General features: G+C 45.7%; 1 protein-coding gene across 1 annotated transcript in view; it reads right to left on the bottom strand.

Annotated features, from left to right (window-relative positions):
• DDRGK1 (DDRGK domain containing 1) overlaps positions 1 to 17339 on the bottom strand; it is a 38082-nt gene extending 20743 nt beyond the window's left edge. The window contains exons 1-4 of the mRNA XM_075261796.1: positions 17230 to 17339; positions 16524 to 16685; positions 9829 to 9953; positions 8963 to 9064 (exon numbers count right to left, since the gene is read on the bottom strand). Coding sequence (XP_075117897.1) covers positions 8963 to 9064; positions 9829 to 9953; positions 16524 to 16685; positions 17230 to 17317 — 477 coding nt within the window. The 5' untranslated portion in view covers positions 17318 to 17339. The remainder of the gene's footprint in view (positions 1 to 8962; positions 9065 to 9828; positions 9954 to 16523; positions 16686 to 17229) is intronic.

Below are 17339 nucleotides of genomic sequence, written 5' to 3'. Positions count from 1 at the left end.
TTACGGGAAGTGTTTTTTTATTTAAAATTTTTAGCATTTTTTAAATTTATTTTGTACCGTATATACTCGAGTATAAGCCGAATTTTTCAGCACAGTTTTAGTGCTGAAAAAGCCCCCCTGGGCTTATACTCGAGAGAGGGGGGGGGGGGTGTCTATGACCAGCTGCAATAGTAATTTATAGAATCTCCCATAAAAAAAACAGTCCTCAAGCTCAGGGAAGGGGCAGACAGACAACCAAAACACCCCCTCCCCTTCCCCAGCATCTACTGCACCCAAAAACTCTGACCATTTTAATTTTTGAAATTTTCCAGTAGCTGCTGCATTTCCCCCCCTCAGCTTATACTCGAGTCAATAAGTTTTCCAGTTTTTTGTGGTAAAATTAGGGGCCTCGGCTTATACTCGGGTCGGCTTATACTCGAGTATATACGGTAAATTGCCACCCATCTGCATTGTGATTTCAACTGGCAGGGTGTAATAGGGATATGAAGTCGGCAGTCTTAGACGACATCTTCTCTACTACGGCCACCACTCAAGTCACAAGGATCATAGAGCGCCCCCTACCACTGTTTAAGCATTCAGATGAAACAATCGTCGTGTAATCTGGGGGGTTAAATCGCAGGTAAAATACATTTTTTACCCATTCCAAATGTTGCTCCATACACTTCCCGCACATGTGACGTGCATGTATGTAACATGTCACTAAAAGGTTCAAATAATTAATAATTTCATTAGAATGTCAAATTATATAAATAGAAAAAAAAAAAAAAAAAAAGCCCAGACCTGCTGCTGTGTGTGCACAGGAAGAAAGGGCCGCGCCGATCTCAACAGACTTGTGATCTTTTTCGAGGCGCACTGTTTTGCAATGAAAAGGAAGCGCTCACTCTGTGATAAAGTGTCAGTTGGTAAACCATTTCCTCACCAGAAAAACTCCACGGGGCGAAAGGGAATTCCCCATGAGAGCGCCGCGCCACAGCCAAAAAAATACAGGTGAAAAACACAGAACAAAGGGGGCCAAACACTCAAAATACAGCAGACGCAAAGATATCGGGGGAAGGGGGGGGAGCACTGCCTGACAGTGAAAATAAAATTAAATAAAAAATAAATAAAAAAATAAAACTAAAAAATGAAATATAGAAAAAGAAAAACCTTGCTAATTTATCATTTTTAGAGTAAAGATAAAATATATCTCGTAACAGGACTTTATCATGAGCGATCAGCTAATCTATAATAATTGTATGATAACGATGGAAAGGATAATGGTAACCATGGAAATTATCAAAAGAATGATGATAATCAACGGAAATAATAATAATAATGGAAATAATGATAAAATAATTATAATAATGAGGATGATCATAACAATAATGGAAATAATAACAGTAATAATAATGATGAGGCGGAGAATGGAAAGGATTATCATTATGGAATTAAAATAAAAAATGCTAATAAAATTATAATTAAATAACAACAATTTACAATTATTATTACTATTATTATTATTATGGAATAAAAAAATGGAAATAATGATAAAATAAGTATAATTAAATAAATAATAATAATGGAATTATTAATTATACTTATGAAAACGAAAATAATAAAACAATGGCTATAATAATAATGGAAATAATAATAAATAATAATAATAATAATAATAATAATAATAATAATAATAATAATAATAATAGGAAATAATGATTCATTATTGCCATTATTTTATTATTGAATTATAAAAAAATTGCAACAATTATAATAATAATGGAAATAATAATAATAATAATAATAATAATAATAATAATAATGATGATGATAATAATAAAATTGCAATAAAGATGATAATATTGGAGAGGTGTAGAAGATCGCCCTATGGACACCACGCACATCCTTAAAAATTTTCAGACTATAAGACGCACTTTTTTCCTTCAAATTTGGGGGGAAAACGAGGGTGCGTCTTATAGTCCGAATGTGGAGCATTGCCATGTTCCTGCCGCGGCTGGCTTCCTGTGGCAATGCTGCCTAAAAAGGTCTAAAACCCTTTGCGGCATCCGCCGTTCTATTGCCGGGGAGGGTTTGATGCTGGGTCTGTAAGAATAATGGCGGCCGCTCTGCTGCAGAGCGGTCACCATAGGAAACGGGTCTCCGCTATACTCGGAGGCCCAAAGCTAATGTTCGCAGTTAGAATGCATTCTAATTCCGGGCATTAAAACTTATTCCCCCCCTTCCCCCCAAAGTGTAGAATACACCCCAGGGCCGGTCCCCACCGGCCACCTACCTGTAAAGTTGCAGGCCGGCTCCTGCGCGGCGAGCTTGCAGGAGCTGACCTGTTCTGGTGAGAGCCGGGAGCCAACTGAAGGCCCCCAGGCCTGTCACTGCTATATTATTATTGTGGCTAGTCCATGACCAGCCGTAATAGTAATGTAGAGAATCTCCCATAGACGGCAGTCTATGGGGACTTGCAATCAAATTATTGCAGGTTCAAGCCCCCTGGGGGAAGGGGGGCAATAAAATAGTAATGAAATCAATGGGAGGCTTTCTAACCCATTGATTTCAATGCGTAGCGCGCGTGAGCCGGCACCCATTGAAGTGAATGGGATCTGTTTTGAGCACTCACACTCTGACACGTGTATACATGTCTGAATGCGCGGCGCGTTACTCCGTGGGAACGGAGCCTTAGGTTAAAGTCCTATGCCCTTGGTTAGGAGGTCACAGCCTCCCTATGGAGATATTCTAATCATGACAATGAGAATAATAAGAATACAATAGTAATAATGGTCCTATGGATAATGATGATAACAGAGCCAAGTCTACTGGAATATAAAGAAATTCTACGTTTATAAAAAAATAAATAAAAAAAATTCCATTTTTGGCTGTAAAAGAAAATAATAGAATATTGCAGCTCTACACGAGCTATACGGTGGGATATTGATGGATTTTTGGCCAACAATTTATAAAAAAATAAAATAAATAAAAATCGATCCAACCACTGACTTTGCGGGCAAGAAGAGGGAACGCTCTGTTAGACCTCATGGCCAATAGCTAAAACCATCCTGACCCTCCAAAATATGCCGCAATCCTACACTACTAGAAGAGGTTTGTGACGTGAGACATCCTCAATCTACTGTGGAAAATGATAGAAATAAATATAAAATGATGAAAATAAATGAGATCTACAAAGTCAATGATGAGAGCAGATCTGCTGTAAAGGTCAGAATGAGCCCCGGGCGCCTGTGTAGGAGGGCAGACGCCACTTTTATTTTCCTGTCGCTTTGGTCTGTTAGAATAAGGGTGTTGCTCGAGACCCAAAAGAGGAGAAGAAAAAAAATACCACAAAATATTCAGTGTGAAAAGTAAAATGTACCACAAATATGTAGAGAAGAGAACGGAGACAAGAAGAAAAAACACTGAGGCGAGCGAAATGTCAACGGCGAGTGCAAAAACACTTATTGTACATCGCCATAATACGTGTGGGAACAATACCGTACTGGAATAAGGATGAAACGGCGAAAACAAGAAGGTAGTCACAGGATCAGGGCAGACAGTAAAGGGGGATTCGTCACCTCTACTAATAGGTCCGGTTTCAGGCACTTTAGTCTAATTTCATACAGCAGGAGATTCTGGACCTAAATGTACATTTATACTTTTAAATTAAAAAGATTGCTGTTTTCTGCCTGATTGGCAGTTCACTCCCTGTTATTAGGGAAGTCCTGTCTATAGATACAAGATAAGGTCACAGTGAGTGGAGTGGAGGGTCTGTTCTGTCTTCACACAGTGAATGCACATAGTAGGGACTGATACTCCTTACTGGGGAAGGGGCAGACTGCTCCTTATTGTACACATCCCATCAATGGCGTAACTAGGAACGCCATGGGGGCCCCCCCACCATGACCGACCCCCCCCCCCCTCCTCGCATTCCTGCACTCTCTATTACGCCCCATAGTGGCCCCTGCACACAGTATTACGCCCCATAGTGGCCCCTGCACACAGTATTACGCCCCATAGTGGCCCCTGCACACAGTATTACGCCCCATAGTGGCCCCTGCACACAGTATTACGCCCCATAGTGGCCCCTGCACACAGTATTACGCCCCATAGTGGCCCCTGCACACAGTATTACGCCCCATAGTGGCCCCTGCACACAGTATTACGCCCCATAGTGGCCCCTGCACACAGTATTACGCCCCATAGTGGCCCCTGCACACAGTATTACGCCCCATAGTGGCCCCTGCACACAGTATTACGCCCCATAGTGGCCCCTGCACACAGTATTACGCCCCATAGTGGCCCCTGCACACAGTATTACGCCCCATAGTGGCCCCTGCACACAGTATTACGCCCCATAGTGGCCCCTGCACACAGTATTACGCCCCATAGTGGCCCCTGCACACAGTATTACGCCCCATAGTGGCCCCTGCACACAGTATTACGCCCCATAGTGGCCCCTGCACACAGTATTACGCCCCATAGTGGCCCCTGCACACAGTATTACGCCCCATAGTGGCCCCTGCACACAGTATTACGCCCCATAGTGGCCCCTGCACACAGTATTACGCCCCATAGTGGCCCCTGCACACAGTATTACCCCCCATAGTGGCCCCTGCACACAGTATTATCCCCCATAGTGGCCCCTGCACACAGTATTATCCCCCATAGTGGCCCCTGCACACAGTATTATCCCCCATAGTGGCCCCTGCACACACTATTATCCCCCATAGTGGCCCCTGCACACACTATTATCCCCCATAGTGGCCCCTGCACACACTATTATCCCCCATAGTGGCCCCTGCACACAGTATTATCCCCCATAGTGGCCCCTGCACACAGTATTATCCCCCATAGTGGCCCCTGCACACAGTATTATCCCCCATAGTGGCCCCTGCACACAGTATTATCCCCCATAGTGGCCCCTGCACACAGTATTATCCCCCATAGTGGCCCCTGCACACAGTATTATCCCCCATAGTGGCCCCTGCACACAGTATTATCCCCCATAGTGGCCCCTGCACACAGTATTATCCCCCATAGTGGCCCCTGCACACAGTATTATCCCCCATAGTGGCCCCTGCACACAGTATTATCCCCCATAGTGGCCCCTGCACACAGTATTATCCCCCATAGTGGCCCCTGCACACAGTATTATCCCCCATAGTGGCCCCTGCACACAGTATTATCCCCCATAGTGGCCCCTGCACACAGTATTATCCCCCATAGTGGCCCCTGCACACAGTATTATCCCCCATAGTGGCCCCTGCACACAGTATTATCCCCCATAGTGGCCCCTGCACACAGTATTATCCCCCATAGTGGCCCCTGCACACAGTATTATCCCCCATAGTGGCCCCTGCACACAGTATTATCCCCCATAGTGGCCCCTGCACACAGTATTATCCCCCATAGTGGCCCCTGCACACAGTATTATCCCCCATAGTGGCCCCTGCACACAGTATTATCCCCCATAGTGGCCCCTGCACACAGTATTATCCCCCATAGTGGCCCCTGCACACAGTATTATCCCCCATAGTGGCCCCTGCACACAGTATTATCCCCCATAGTGGCCCCTGCACACAGTATTATCCCCCATAGTGGCCCCTGCACACAGTATTATCCCCCATAGTGGCCCCTGCACACAGTATTATCCCCCATAGTGGCCCCTGCACACAGTATTATCCCCCATAGTGGCCCCTGCACACAGTATTATCCCCCATAGTGGCCCCTGCACACAGTATTATCCCCCATAGTGGCCCCTGCACACAGTATTATCCCCCATAGTGGCCCCTGCACACAGTATTATCCCCCATAGTGGCCCCTGCACACAGTATTATCCCCCATAGTGGCCCCTGCACACAGTATTATCCCCCATAGTGGCCCCTGCACACAGTATTATCCCCCATAGTGGCCCCTGCACACAGTATTATCCCCCATAGTGGCCCCTGCACACAGTATTATCCCCCATAGTGGCCCCTGCACACAGTATTATCCCCCATAGTGGCCCCTGCACACAGTATTATCCCCCATAGTGGCCCCTGCACACAGTATTATCCCCCATAGTGGCCCCTGCACACAGTATTATCCCCCATAGTGGCCCCTGCACACAGTATTATCCCCCATAGTGGCCCCTGCACACACTATTATCCCCCATAGTGGCCCCTGCACACAGTATTATGCCCCATAGTGGCCCCTGCACACAGTATTATGCCCCATAGTGGCCCCTGCACACAGTATTATCCCCCATAGTGGCCCCTGCACACAGTATTATGTCCCATAGTGGCCCCTGCACACAGTATTATGCCCCCTAGTGGCCCCTGCACACAGTATTATCCCCCATAGTGGCCCCTGCACACAGTATTATGCCCATAGCGGCCCCTGCACACAGTATTATCCCCCATAGTGGCCCCTGCACACAGTATTATGCCCCATAGTGGCCCCTGCACACACTATTATGCCCCATAGTGGCCCCTGCACACACTATTATGCCCCATAGTGGCCCCTGTACACACTATTATGCCCCATAGTGGCCCCTGCACACAGTATTATGCCCCATAGTAACCCCTGCACACAGTATTATGCTCCATAGTGGCCCCTGCACACACTATTATGCCCCATAGTGGCCCCTGCACACACTATTATGCCCCATAGTGGCCCCTGCACACACTATTATGCCCCATAGTAACCCCTGCACCCAGTATTATGCCCCATAGTAACCCCTGCACCCAATGTTATGCCACATAGTGGCCCCTGCACACAGTATTATGCCCCACTGTGGTCACCCATGAACAATTATTATACTCTGGGGTCCTTTCAGACCCCAGAGTATAATAATCAGAGACCGAAGGGGGGTACCAACATAAAAAAAACAATGTTACTTACCTATCCCCGGCTTTGCTGCAGTCCTCGGTGGTGTTGACCATCTTCAATGCCATCCAGGATGTCACATGACCCGGGATGCAGGCCCAGATCATGTGGCGTCAGGGAGAGTCACAGAAGTAGGCCCGAAGCCTGCCTGGAGAGGTAAGTAACACGTTTTTCTTATGTTCTCTTACCTCTCCTGGGCCTCCGATCATTATACTCGGGGGTTTGAAAAGACCCATGAGTATAATGATGTTTGTGGGGCCCGCGGTGTCACTTACTGATCCCGGCCACTGCCAGGATCGGTATGTCAGTATGGCCCGTTACCGGCTGGAGTGATTCCAGCCAGTAACGGCCTATTAAGAAAAGAAAAAAAAACGCAGCGGTAGTCACTGGGCCCCTAATGTCCCGAGCCCTGTGGCAGCTGCTACCCCGGTAGTTACACCACTGCGTCCCCTTCTTCATAGATAACTGGAAAATGTGTTGCAGCCATAATGTGATTATTAGCATCAGAAAAACCGATAGGACATTATGTATGGCGGCTTATACAGTCATAGAACAGACTGCCCAGCAAGACTCAGGTACCCTTTATAAACGACATTACTACTATAGTCATTAGCTGTGTATATAAATGTGAGGTTCTTAGTGTATTGTTTGATCAAATTGTGAAAGCCCATCCCAACAACAAGGCGATCTCATTCAGATGAGACCCTACATATACAGATCCATCTCTCAGACTTTGGTCTTGGCCTACAAAGTGGATTTAGGGGAGGATCCAAATATACTCTATTCTACTTCAGATAGCTCCAACATGGAGGGAGCCACATCCGCCAAGAGACAGGCCAGAGTGTGGTAAGTCTGTCTAGTGTTAGGTCTCCTCTGAATGAGGTCGCCTTGTGGGGGCAGATGGGCTCTCACAATTTGATCAAATAGTGCGCCAAGAACCTCATGTATATTCACGGATAATGACAATAGCAGTGAGGCCGTGTGCACAGTGTTTTTCAGGGCTAACACACTGACCCATTCTTTTCTATGGACCCATACACACGACCAAAATTCAGGATAGGTTCTCTTCTGTCCATTCTGCAGACAGTGGCCAATGGCCTCAATGAATGGGGCTGGAGAGCCACAGGCGACACATGAAGGTCATCCTTGTGCCATCCGTGCCGTTCAATCACGGCCCAACAACACCCACAAGGTTGTGTGCATTTTGCTTAATGCAGAGAAAACTTCATATTGTTATCGTTTGCATATGTCTTAGCGCCCTCTACAGAGCGCTGCTGATTTTAGTGGATAGATAGATAGATAGATAGATAGATAGATAGATAGATAGATAGATAAAAAACTAAGGAAAATGACAGATCGATATTAGATATACATTGTCATGAAAGATATTTTATCTTGTTTAGATTGTTTTATACGGTTATCCACTTCTGCTGTGTCAGTCTTCACTGCAGCCCTAGCATTCCGTTCTAGATGAAGGGCCTACTACCAGAATAAATTGTGTTAAAATGTTCATCTCCTGAGTTGCTGTAGTTTATGTAGAGATAAAAATATCCATGTATGATGGAAGCAGCGGGGCCTTGAGACTGTGCAACTGCAGCCCACACACCACATGACTGTGAGAGTCTTCACTCCTGTAGCCTCGGCACCTACGTGTGGGAAGATGTGCAGCTGGCGGGACCTTCTCTCTGCTCTAGTTGTGTGGGGTAGTCATGAATCCTCAACTAAGCTGTACATTTCTAAACCCCTATTCACACTATAAGGATAAGAGGAGAACTGTTAGGGCACTGTTACAGGGAGAGGGGGGAGGCTCCTGCGGCAGCCAGTTGTCTACATGGCAAGATAGATGGATAGATAGATAGATAGATAGATAGATAGATAGATAGAAGATAGATAGGAGATAGATAGATAGATAGATAGATAGATAGATAGATAGGAGATAGATAGATAGATAGATAGATAGATAGATAGATAGGAGATAGATAGATAGATAGATAGATAGGATAGATAGATAGGAGATAGATAGATAGGAGATAGATAGATAGATAGATAGATAGATAGATAGATAGATAGAACACTTATACTATTAGTAATAGCAGGATATAAGTCATGGACGGACCTCTCTTTCTTCTTCCAGTCGCACCCGCTCATCTTCCTTCCGCCTCTCCTCTTCCCGTTTCTGGTCTTGTTTCTTGCGTTCTTCTCTTTCGGCTTCTTCTGCCTATTACATAAATAAGATTAGATCATTTCCACCGCTCATCAGAGATCCTGAACTGAATATCTTCAGCATTACCATCATTGTACATCTGCCTATCCTCCAGTCACAGCCAAAGCTGCACACTTACTTCTGCCGCTTCTATTAGTTCTCGGGCTGCAGACACCCCTAATACATTACATCAGTGTCAGTTCAGAGCAATAGGATGGAGCCTTTTTTTTTTTTTTTTTTTTTTTCTGTAGAAACTAGCAGAATTCTGAATGCAGCTCTGGAGGCGAGTAGAGTAGAATGGATAAAAAACAAAACCCTATGAAATCTGTTAAATGAGGCAAGGAAGCCCCTGCACAGATCAGCCATTTGTGGCTACTCCCAACGCCTGACAGCTCCAGCTTCTGTATAGTGGCTGGAGCAGGTACTGCAGCTCAGCAGTTACGCTGTCCAGTGACTATATAGTGTACAGAGCCAGCTGATTCCGTCCTATGCAGTGTATAATGCAGGTTTTAGAAGTGGCCTCCTGCAGCTGATCCATCCAAGGGCTGTCTGTCACCCCCCACCGATCAGATACCCCGCAGGACAGGTCATAGGCACAAATTCCTGGACAACCCCTTGAAGTTCATTACTAACACAGTGCACCGACCCTTATCCTCTGTAACCAGCACGAGGTCAGGGGACGCTTTAGTTTTGGGATGTTTTCCCATTTCTTGACAGCCAGCGGAGATCTTGGAATTGGCCGATACGTTCACGTCATCCATCTTTGTCTTTGGTCTTACCTCCCGCTGCGCTTTTCTCGCCTGCTTCTCCTCCAGCTTCTTCTGCTTCTTGGCTCCAATCTTCCCTGTGGCCTGAACAGTCGGCGACTCCTCCTCATCCTCATCGTGGTCTTCTTCCACCACAGCTGAAAAATAAAAAGAAGATGAGAACATGTGGAAAGGCCGTACCCCCCGCCGCAGGGACACAGCACCGGTAGAGTCGTGGGTGATGCACCAAACTTTTTTGTTTGTTTTTTTCCTTGTTGAGTTCCATATTTTATATTTTATTTTTTTTTTTTCAATATTGCCATATAAGGGCTTATTTTTTGCAGAGAGGAGGTTTTTTTTTCCAATTCCTTACCATTTTGGGCTGCCAGTTACGGTAAGTTTTATTAACTCTGTCTGGGGAAATTAGCAAAAAAAATAAATAAATAAAATTCTGTCACCGTTTTTAGCATTTTTAGTCTTCGCTTTAGTCTGCGGGTCAGTACGATTAAGGCACTGTGTGATTTTATTTTATTTTTTTATGTTTTACAACTTTTGCACAGTTGCACTTAATATCATAATGCCTGTGTCACAATATATATATGCCTGTGTCACAATATTCCAAGAAAAATTACTTTCTTATTTTCCTATCAATGTAGCCTTGTCAGGGCTTGTTTTTTGAAGGACAATATTTTGTTTTCATTGTCGCCGTAAGACTTCATTTTTACTATTTCTTGTGAGTGAATAGTAGTGACTTTTTGCATGTTAATTTTTTTTTTTTTTCACCATAGACTTGAAGGACTCTTTTATACACATTCATTTGAATGGGTTTGAAAAGTGTCCGGCCGTGAGTGCCGATGAGCGTTTTATGCTCTTTGCAGCTAAACCGTTTTTTTAAACCGGACACAGAGTCGGACATGCAGTACTCTGTGTCCGGTTTAAAAAAAAACGTTTCGCCGCGGCGAGCATAAAACTCTCACTGGTGCTCACAGCCGGACTCGGCATGACAGGTTTCCGTCTTCTGCATGCAGAAGACGGAAACCTGATAACAGAGACCGGGTGCTGGTGTGAACACAGCGTCAGCTGTTCTGGCAGCCTCCAGGTGCAAGAAATTGCTGTAGTGGACGAGGAGTGAGTGACGTGCTCCTACTCAAGTAATAGAAGACACACACCGCTGAGGGATAAGAATTAACTGGAATAACCGCTTCAAGGGATTGTCCAGAGATTTATAAAAATAATTAAAAAAAATAAAAAATCCTATCCTACTATTATAAATGTGAAAGTTTGTATGTCTATGTGTTTGTTCCTCAATCACGCAAAAACAGCTGAACGGATTTGAATGAAATTTGGCACATAGATAGTTTGTAACCTCCATTAACACATAGGCTACTTGTTATCCCGGTAAATGACATGGCTTCACGACTGTTATGAATTTATATTCACATACTATATTACAGTGTTTTTGCAGCAGCCTCATCTCAACCAGGGTTGTTATCTCAATGTGTAAACACTCAGCTAACCCTCAGTGGTTTGTGTACAAGTATTTGCATATTATCTGATCTGCTCCAGGCAGTGCTGACACACTGACAAGGGAAAACACCTTTAATCCAGATTGGCAGTTTGCTACATGTCGGGAAAAAGAAAATCTAATTTGTTGCAAAATTCTAAGACAACGACAGCTATGAAGGAGCCAGAAGTCACAGAGTTCTCTTCAAGTGGAGCTGAGGGGGATCATCGGCGCCAACAACACGCTTATTATATGGCTTCCTAACCAGCTGCTGAGATGCCAGAACAATCACAGGCACAGCGTGAGGTATGCATTGAGTGATAGGCCAGCTTAACAACTGCTGAAACGCCCGAGCAGGTGGATCATCAAAACCAACACCACGCTCATTATATGGCGTCCCAGCGAGCTGCTGAGATGCCGGAACAATCACGGGCACAGCACAATGAACGAGTTTAGCGGCAGGCCACCTTGACAGCTGCCAAAATGCTGAAGCAGGCGGATTATCAAAGCCAACAACACGCTCATTATATTGCGTCCCAGCAAGCTGCTGAGATGCCAGAACAATCACAGGCACGGCGTGAGGAACAAGTTCAGCAGCAGGACAGCTTAAGAGCTGCCGAAACGCCGGAGCAGGCAAACCATCGACAGCAGCAATTTGCTCAATATAGGCTGATCATCGAGCCAACAACACGCAGACAAAGATGCGGTCAGAGACACACACACAAACACAAGTGCAAAACTGGGCAATTGTTATGGGGCCACTACACAAACAAAAAATGAAATATACCCATGCGACTATAAAATAGAAAATTGTTCATAAACTTTTCAATTTTTTGCAAAACCGCCCAGCCTCAGGTATGAGCCATAACCAGGTCACGTTTAGTCACCCACATCATGTATTTGGCTACTCAACTATTTTGACAGAGGCCCAGAAAGAAGGAAACATGAGAAAAAGAAAAAAACTCATGAATATGATCATTATCTGCAAATATTCCGAATGGCCCGGCGAGGGCTGAAGTGTGACTCCTCGGCTGCTGCAGAGCAGGAGATAAGCTCCACAAGCCAGTCGTCTTCCCACGTGTGGTGGAACCGAGAACTTGCTCACGCCGCCCACACCCTGTCTGTCTTCACAAATGTTTTGATGCTCAGAGACGACAAAAAGACCAGATCTGTGTAAGAATAAATGGCCACGAGGCAGGGACGAGAAAGAGGAACCGAGACGGGGCTGCAGATCTCCACTGCTCCGTCCTCTAGCACACGCCACCAACCCTACACCATCAATACCAAGCCTTGGACCACCCCTTTCATCTCCAGCACTGCCTCTCCTACTCCATATTACAATCAAAGCTGTGAAAAATTGGATAAAATGGTTTTATAGGTGAGCACTTACCCCTCTGCTTCCCTTCTGACAAACCTCAAATCAGATGGGACATTGACTGTAAGACAACTGGCTGCAGCGGGAGCCTCCTCCAGTGCCATGTGTACAAGATAAGACCACTAGGCCCCGCTTTCTCATTCGAAGCAAAATGGAAGAAATGAACCCCTGTCCGTTGACAAAAACGCAACGGACACCCGTTGGACTTCATGACAGTTCGTAGGGTTCATGGACAACCAATTTTAGCAGACAGGCCCTCCATTGAATGATAAGAGACCCCAGTGCAAGCTAGCTTCGTATTGAAGATAGAATTACAATAGAAGATAACACCTCTATAGAGAACACCACTGACTCATTATTACATCTCTTACTGACAGCTCATCTTCTCCCCTGTCTAGAAAACACTCTGATGAACTTTAAGGGCTAGTTCACACGGGGCAAGAAGGGGCAGATTTTGGTGCGGAATCCACCTTAAAATCCGCCCCCTCTCAATAGAGGTCTATGCAGACCGCTAACGGAAAAAAGAAGTGAGCTGACCTTTCTTCAGGCGGATTCCACGGCTGATTCAGCGACAGCACCCCCCGGACTAGGCCCATTCTAGAGAGGAAAGCCACAACTGGTTGCCGGTACACTGCATCACCGGGCCCCTGCCTCATGACCCAAGCAGGAGTACAGGTCACCCTTCAACAAGTGCAATGGCTCGTTCTTAAAGGGGCTTATCTGGTGACAAACTATTATTGTGCAATGAGCTCCCCCTAGTGGCAATTCACTTTAATGCTTATCGTCTGCAACACCCAAAATCCGACGCCTGCGCAGTTGGCTCTGCCAGTGAGACACTAGTAGAACCGACTGCGCATGCCGGCCGGCGGCCATTTTTGGAAGGCCACTCCTGTATTGAACTACGAGAGCAAGAGCGGCCTCCCAAAAATGGCCGCCGGCCGGCATGCGCAGTCGGTTCTACTAGTGTCTCACTGTCAGAGCCAACTGCGCAGGCGTCGGAGGTGACGCAGGAGGAAAACGACAAAAGAAGGGGAGGATCCAGCCGAAGAGAGAGGCGTCGCAGGATCATGTTCTCAAGTTGCAGTGGGGACGCCCCCATTGCATTTTCAGCACTGGGGCCCGCCCCCATCACTGCCAGAGAACTAATTTGCATATCGGTAAAAACTGGTATGTCTAAGGAACAGCACGGCAGAGATCACATCTAAAGGTAGGAGATGAATAGCCTTTCTAAAGGCTATTCTGACGTCTTATCCACACATAAAAAAAGGGTTTTAATGGTAGAATCCCTTTAAGGGGGCCGTCAAGGTCTATGAGTGATGGCTATAGCCTAGAAATACATGGCTGGTTTCTTCTAGAACCAAAACCACACAAGTCAGCAGGTTGCATCTGGCATTGCAATTCAGATCCACCCAGGTAAGTGGGGCTGTGCTGCAGTACTGCACATAACCTGTGGACAAATGTGGCGCTGTTTGTGCAAAAAACAGCTGTGTCTTTTATTGCATTCTACCATATATGTACGTGACGGTGATCGTAAGGGCTCAGACGCAGCACAGGATCCCAGCACTACCCGATAGCCTCTAGGGTGATAACATTGACCCCAGCTGTTTAACCTCTTAGAGACCATGGTCAATAATGACTGCGGCATCTAAGGTGTTTCAAAATGACAGCCCCAACGGGTGCACATAACCTGATGGCGGGGAACGGATGAGGGGTGTAACAATGGCCCATGTGTGTCATTTTTGTCTTCATGGGATTACAGGACGTTCCGCTTCTGGTTCCTTTCCTTAGGCCGCTGCTCAGCAGGAACGAATAGGGCCGGATTATATTATAATTTAATTTAATTTCTCCCCCCACCCCGAAAAAAAAACAATACGCGTATTTGGTATTGCCACATTTGTAACGACCTGGAGTATAAAATGATTACATCATCATACCCGCAGGGACGAGGGGAAAATAATTATAAAACATATATTCTGCCACATTAAAAAAAAACAGAATAAAATGGAATCAAAAAGTTTTTCTCAATCCAAGAATGCCACTAATGAAAACTTTAACTCATACTGCAAAAAACAAGCCCTCTCACACCTCTGTGGACGGAAAAATAAAAAAAAAATAAAACATTTAATTTTGAGCTCTCAGCATATGGTGACCAAAAATTTTTTTTTTTTTTTTTTTTAACATTGCTTTTTGTAGTAACTTTTTTTTTTCTTAAAGGGATTCTACCATTAAAACACTTTTTTTTTTTTCTCTTTGACACGTCGGAATAGTTTTAAGAAAGGCTTTTCTTCTCCTACCTTTAGATGTCTTCTCCGCGCCGCTGTTCTGTTAAAATCCAGTTTTGCACTGGTATGCAAATGAGTTCTCTCGCAGCACTGGGGGCGGGCCCCAGCGCTCAAACAGCACTGGGGGCGTCCCCAATGCTGCGAGAGAACTCTCCAGCGCCGCCTCTATCTTCTTCAGGAACGTCCTCTTCATGTGTCTTCTTCCAGCACAGGCGGTGAAACTTATAGTCCTCGGGCAGAGCTAACTGCGCATGCCCACCGGCCACAAGAAAATGGCTGCTTACTTACTGTGTAAACGGCCATTTTTCTTGTGGCCGTGGGCATGCACAGTCGACTCTGCCGGAAGCCCGAGGTCTAAAAGTTTGACCCCAGCGCTGGAAGAAGATGCATGAAGAGGCCATTCCTGAAGAAGATGGAGGCAGCACTGGAGAGTTCTCTCGCAGCATTGGGGACGCCCCCAGTGCTGTTTGAGTGCTGAGGACCACCTCCAGTGCTGCGAGAGAATTCATTTGCAAACCAACAAAAACTGGGATTTCTACGGAATGGCGGCGCGGAGAAGACATCTAAAGGTAAGAGAAGAATAGCCTTTCTTAAGGCTATTCCTTTGTGTTAGCGAGAAAATATTCGATTTTAATGGTAGAATCCCTTTAAAGTCCTACAAATATTGGGAATTGCCAGAATACTGACCCGCAGAATTTACGTTATCCTTATCGTACAATAAGCGATACAAATTTTATAGCCATAAAAACTAATAGCGGAATTGCTGTATTAACCCTCCAAAAAAAAAAAAGTTAATCGTTATAAGTGCTCTAAAAATGGTGCCGTTAAGAAATGCAACTAATCCCATAAAAAACAAGCCTCCTCCGGCTATGGAAAATGAAACAGATTTGGTTCTGGGAATGGGATGATGAAAAAAGTATAAATAATGCCTAGTCCTTAAAGGGGTTATGGCACGAAAAATATTTCTCCTCGATCCATCGGTGGTCTGATCCTGAGAACGTGGGGGTGTTTTACTGTGGTGAAGCCATATTTTTCAATGGAAGTGCCAAAGATAGCTGAAGTACAGCCGTCGCTGTGTGTATTTGTGTATAGATCTGTATACACCCATAGACACACATGCACTTTCACAATTAGAGGGAAGAATCGGTTCGTCATTACCCAAAAATAGTCAAAAATAGACGTCTCACCCACAGGCCTGAGAGCAGAACTCGCAGCCCCACTCAATCGGTTTGGTGACTCACTAGTCATTCTCATCATATGACCTACCATCATCCTACACACAAAAATAGTGGGGGGGGCTGCGCTTTCCTGTGGCCACTGATCGGAACGGAGAGCACCGATGGACCCCAGAGAGTTGGGGACAAGTGCGGTTTTTTTTTAGTGTTGCCTCTCTCGGGCCTACACAGGGGTTTGCCCAATTCTGGCCTAAATTATAACAAATTTGTCGCACACACTAGCGTTAGGTAGCCCGCCATGTCATGGGACCATATAGCAGGTGTATGGCAGGACAAGGGGGGCGGCCATATTACATCTCCACTAGAGTGCCTATCCCGTTAGGTGGCGCTACCTTCTCTCTCCTCCTCCTCCATGCGTTGCGCTCTTCTCTGGGCCTGCATGCTCCGGTTCATCCTCCTCCTCGGCATCCCATCGGCCCGCTGTTCCAGATGAGGCTGAGGTCGCGGTCTCGCTGCTGCCGCCGTCGCCACATCTTGCTGGTGCTCCCGATCGGCTGCAAAATAATTAATAATATGATATAATATGTAGGTGACAAACCACGGGGTCACGTGACACACATAACCATAACAAAGGTCCACAAAACTACAATAAAATGGCCGACACGCTGTGTAAACACATATAAAATCCCTTTATTTTATTTTTATTTATACACTTTATGGTGGGCCGGTTTCGTTTCTTTTTTTTGAGAGGGGGCAACTGTCTCGCGACCGATTAAGGCCCAATAAACATGGCAAAATTAGAAGTCACTAAGGGGTTAAACCATTTTGTTTACAGGAGTCCCTTGAGCTCTCCACATGGGACTATCCCATGTAAAGCAGATGTGAACAGCGCCCTATACCTCGCACAGCTGCCACCAAAACTCTAAAATCACGTGACCCAGGTGAAGCACATCCCACTGGGCACAGGTGGGCACGAATAGGGACTGTCATTCCACTTAAAGGGGCAGTCCGCCCCCACCTGTAATCACGTTTTGAGATGCCTAAACTGAAAGTCCACCCCAATAAATGGTAGAATGGGGACAACAGGACCCCCCTCACCTTCCTCCGTCTGCCCTCTAATCCGGGTAATAAAGAACAGCAGGACAGCGAGCAGCGCCGCGGCGACCACGTACAGAACGGCGTCCATTATTACGGTACACGTCACTGTA

The sequence above is a fragment of the Leptodactylus fuscus genome, chromosome 1 (genome assembly GCF_031893055.1).
Source record: "Leptodactylus fuscus isolate aLepFus1 chromosome 1, aLepFus1.hap2, whole genome shotgun sequence".
NCBI lineage: Eukaryota > Metazoa > Chordata > Amphibia > Anura > Leptodactylidae > Leptodactylus > Leptodactylus fuscus.
This window is presented reverse-complemented; position numbering and strand designations above follow the sequence as displayed.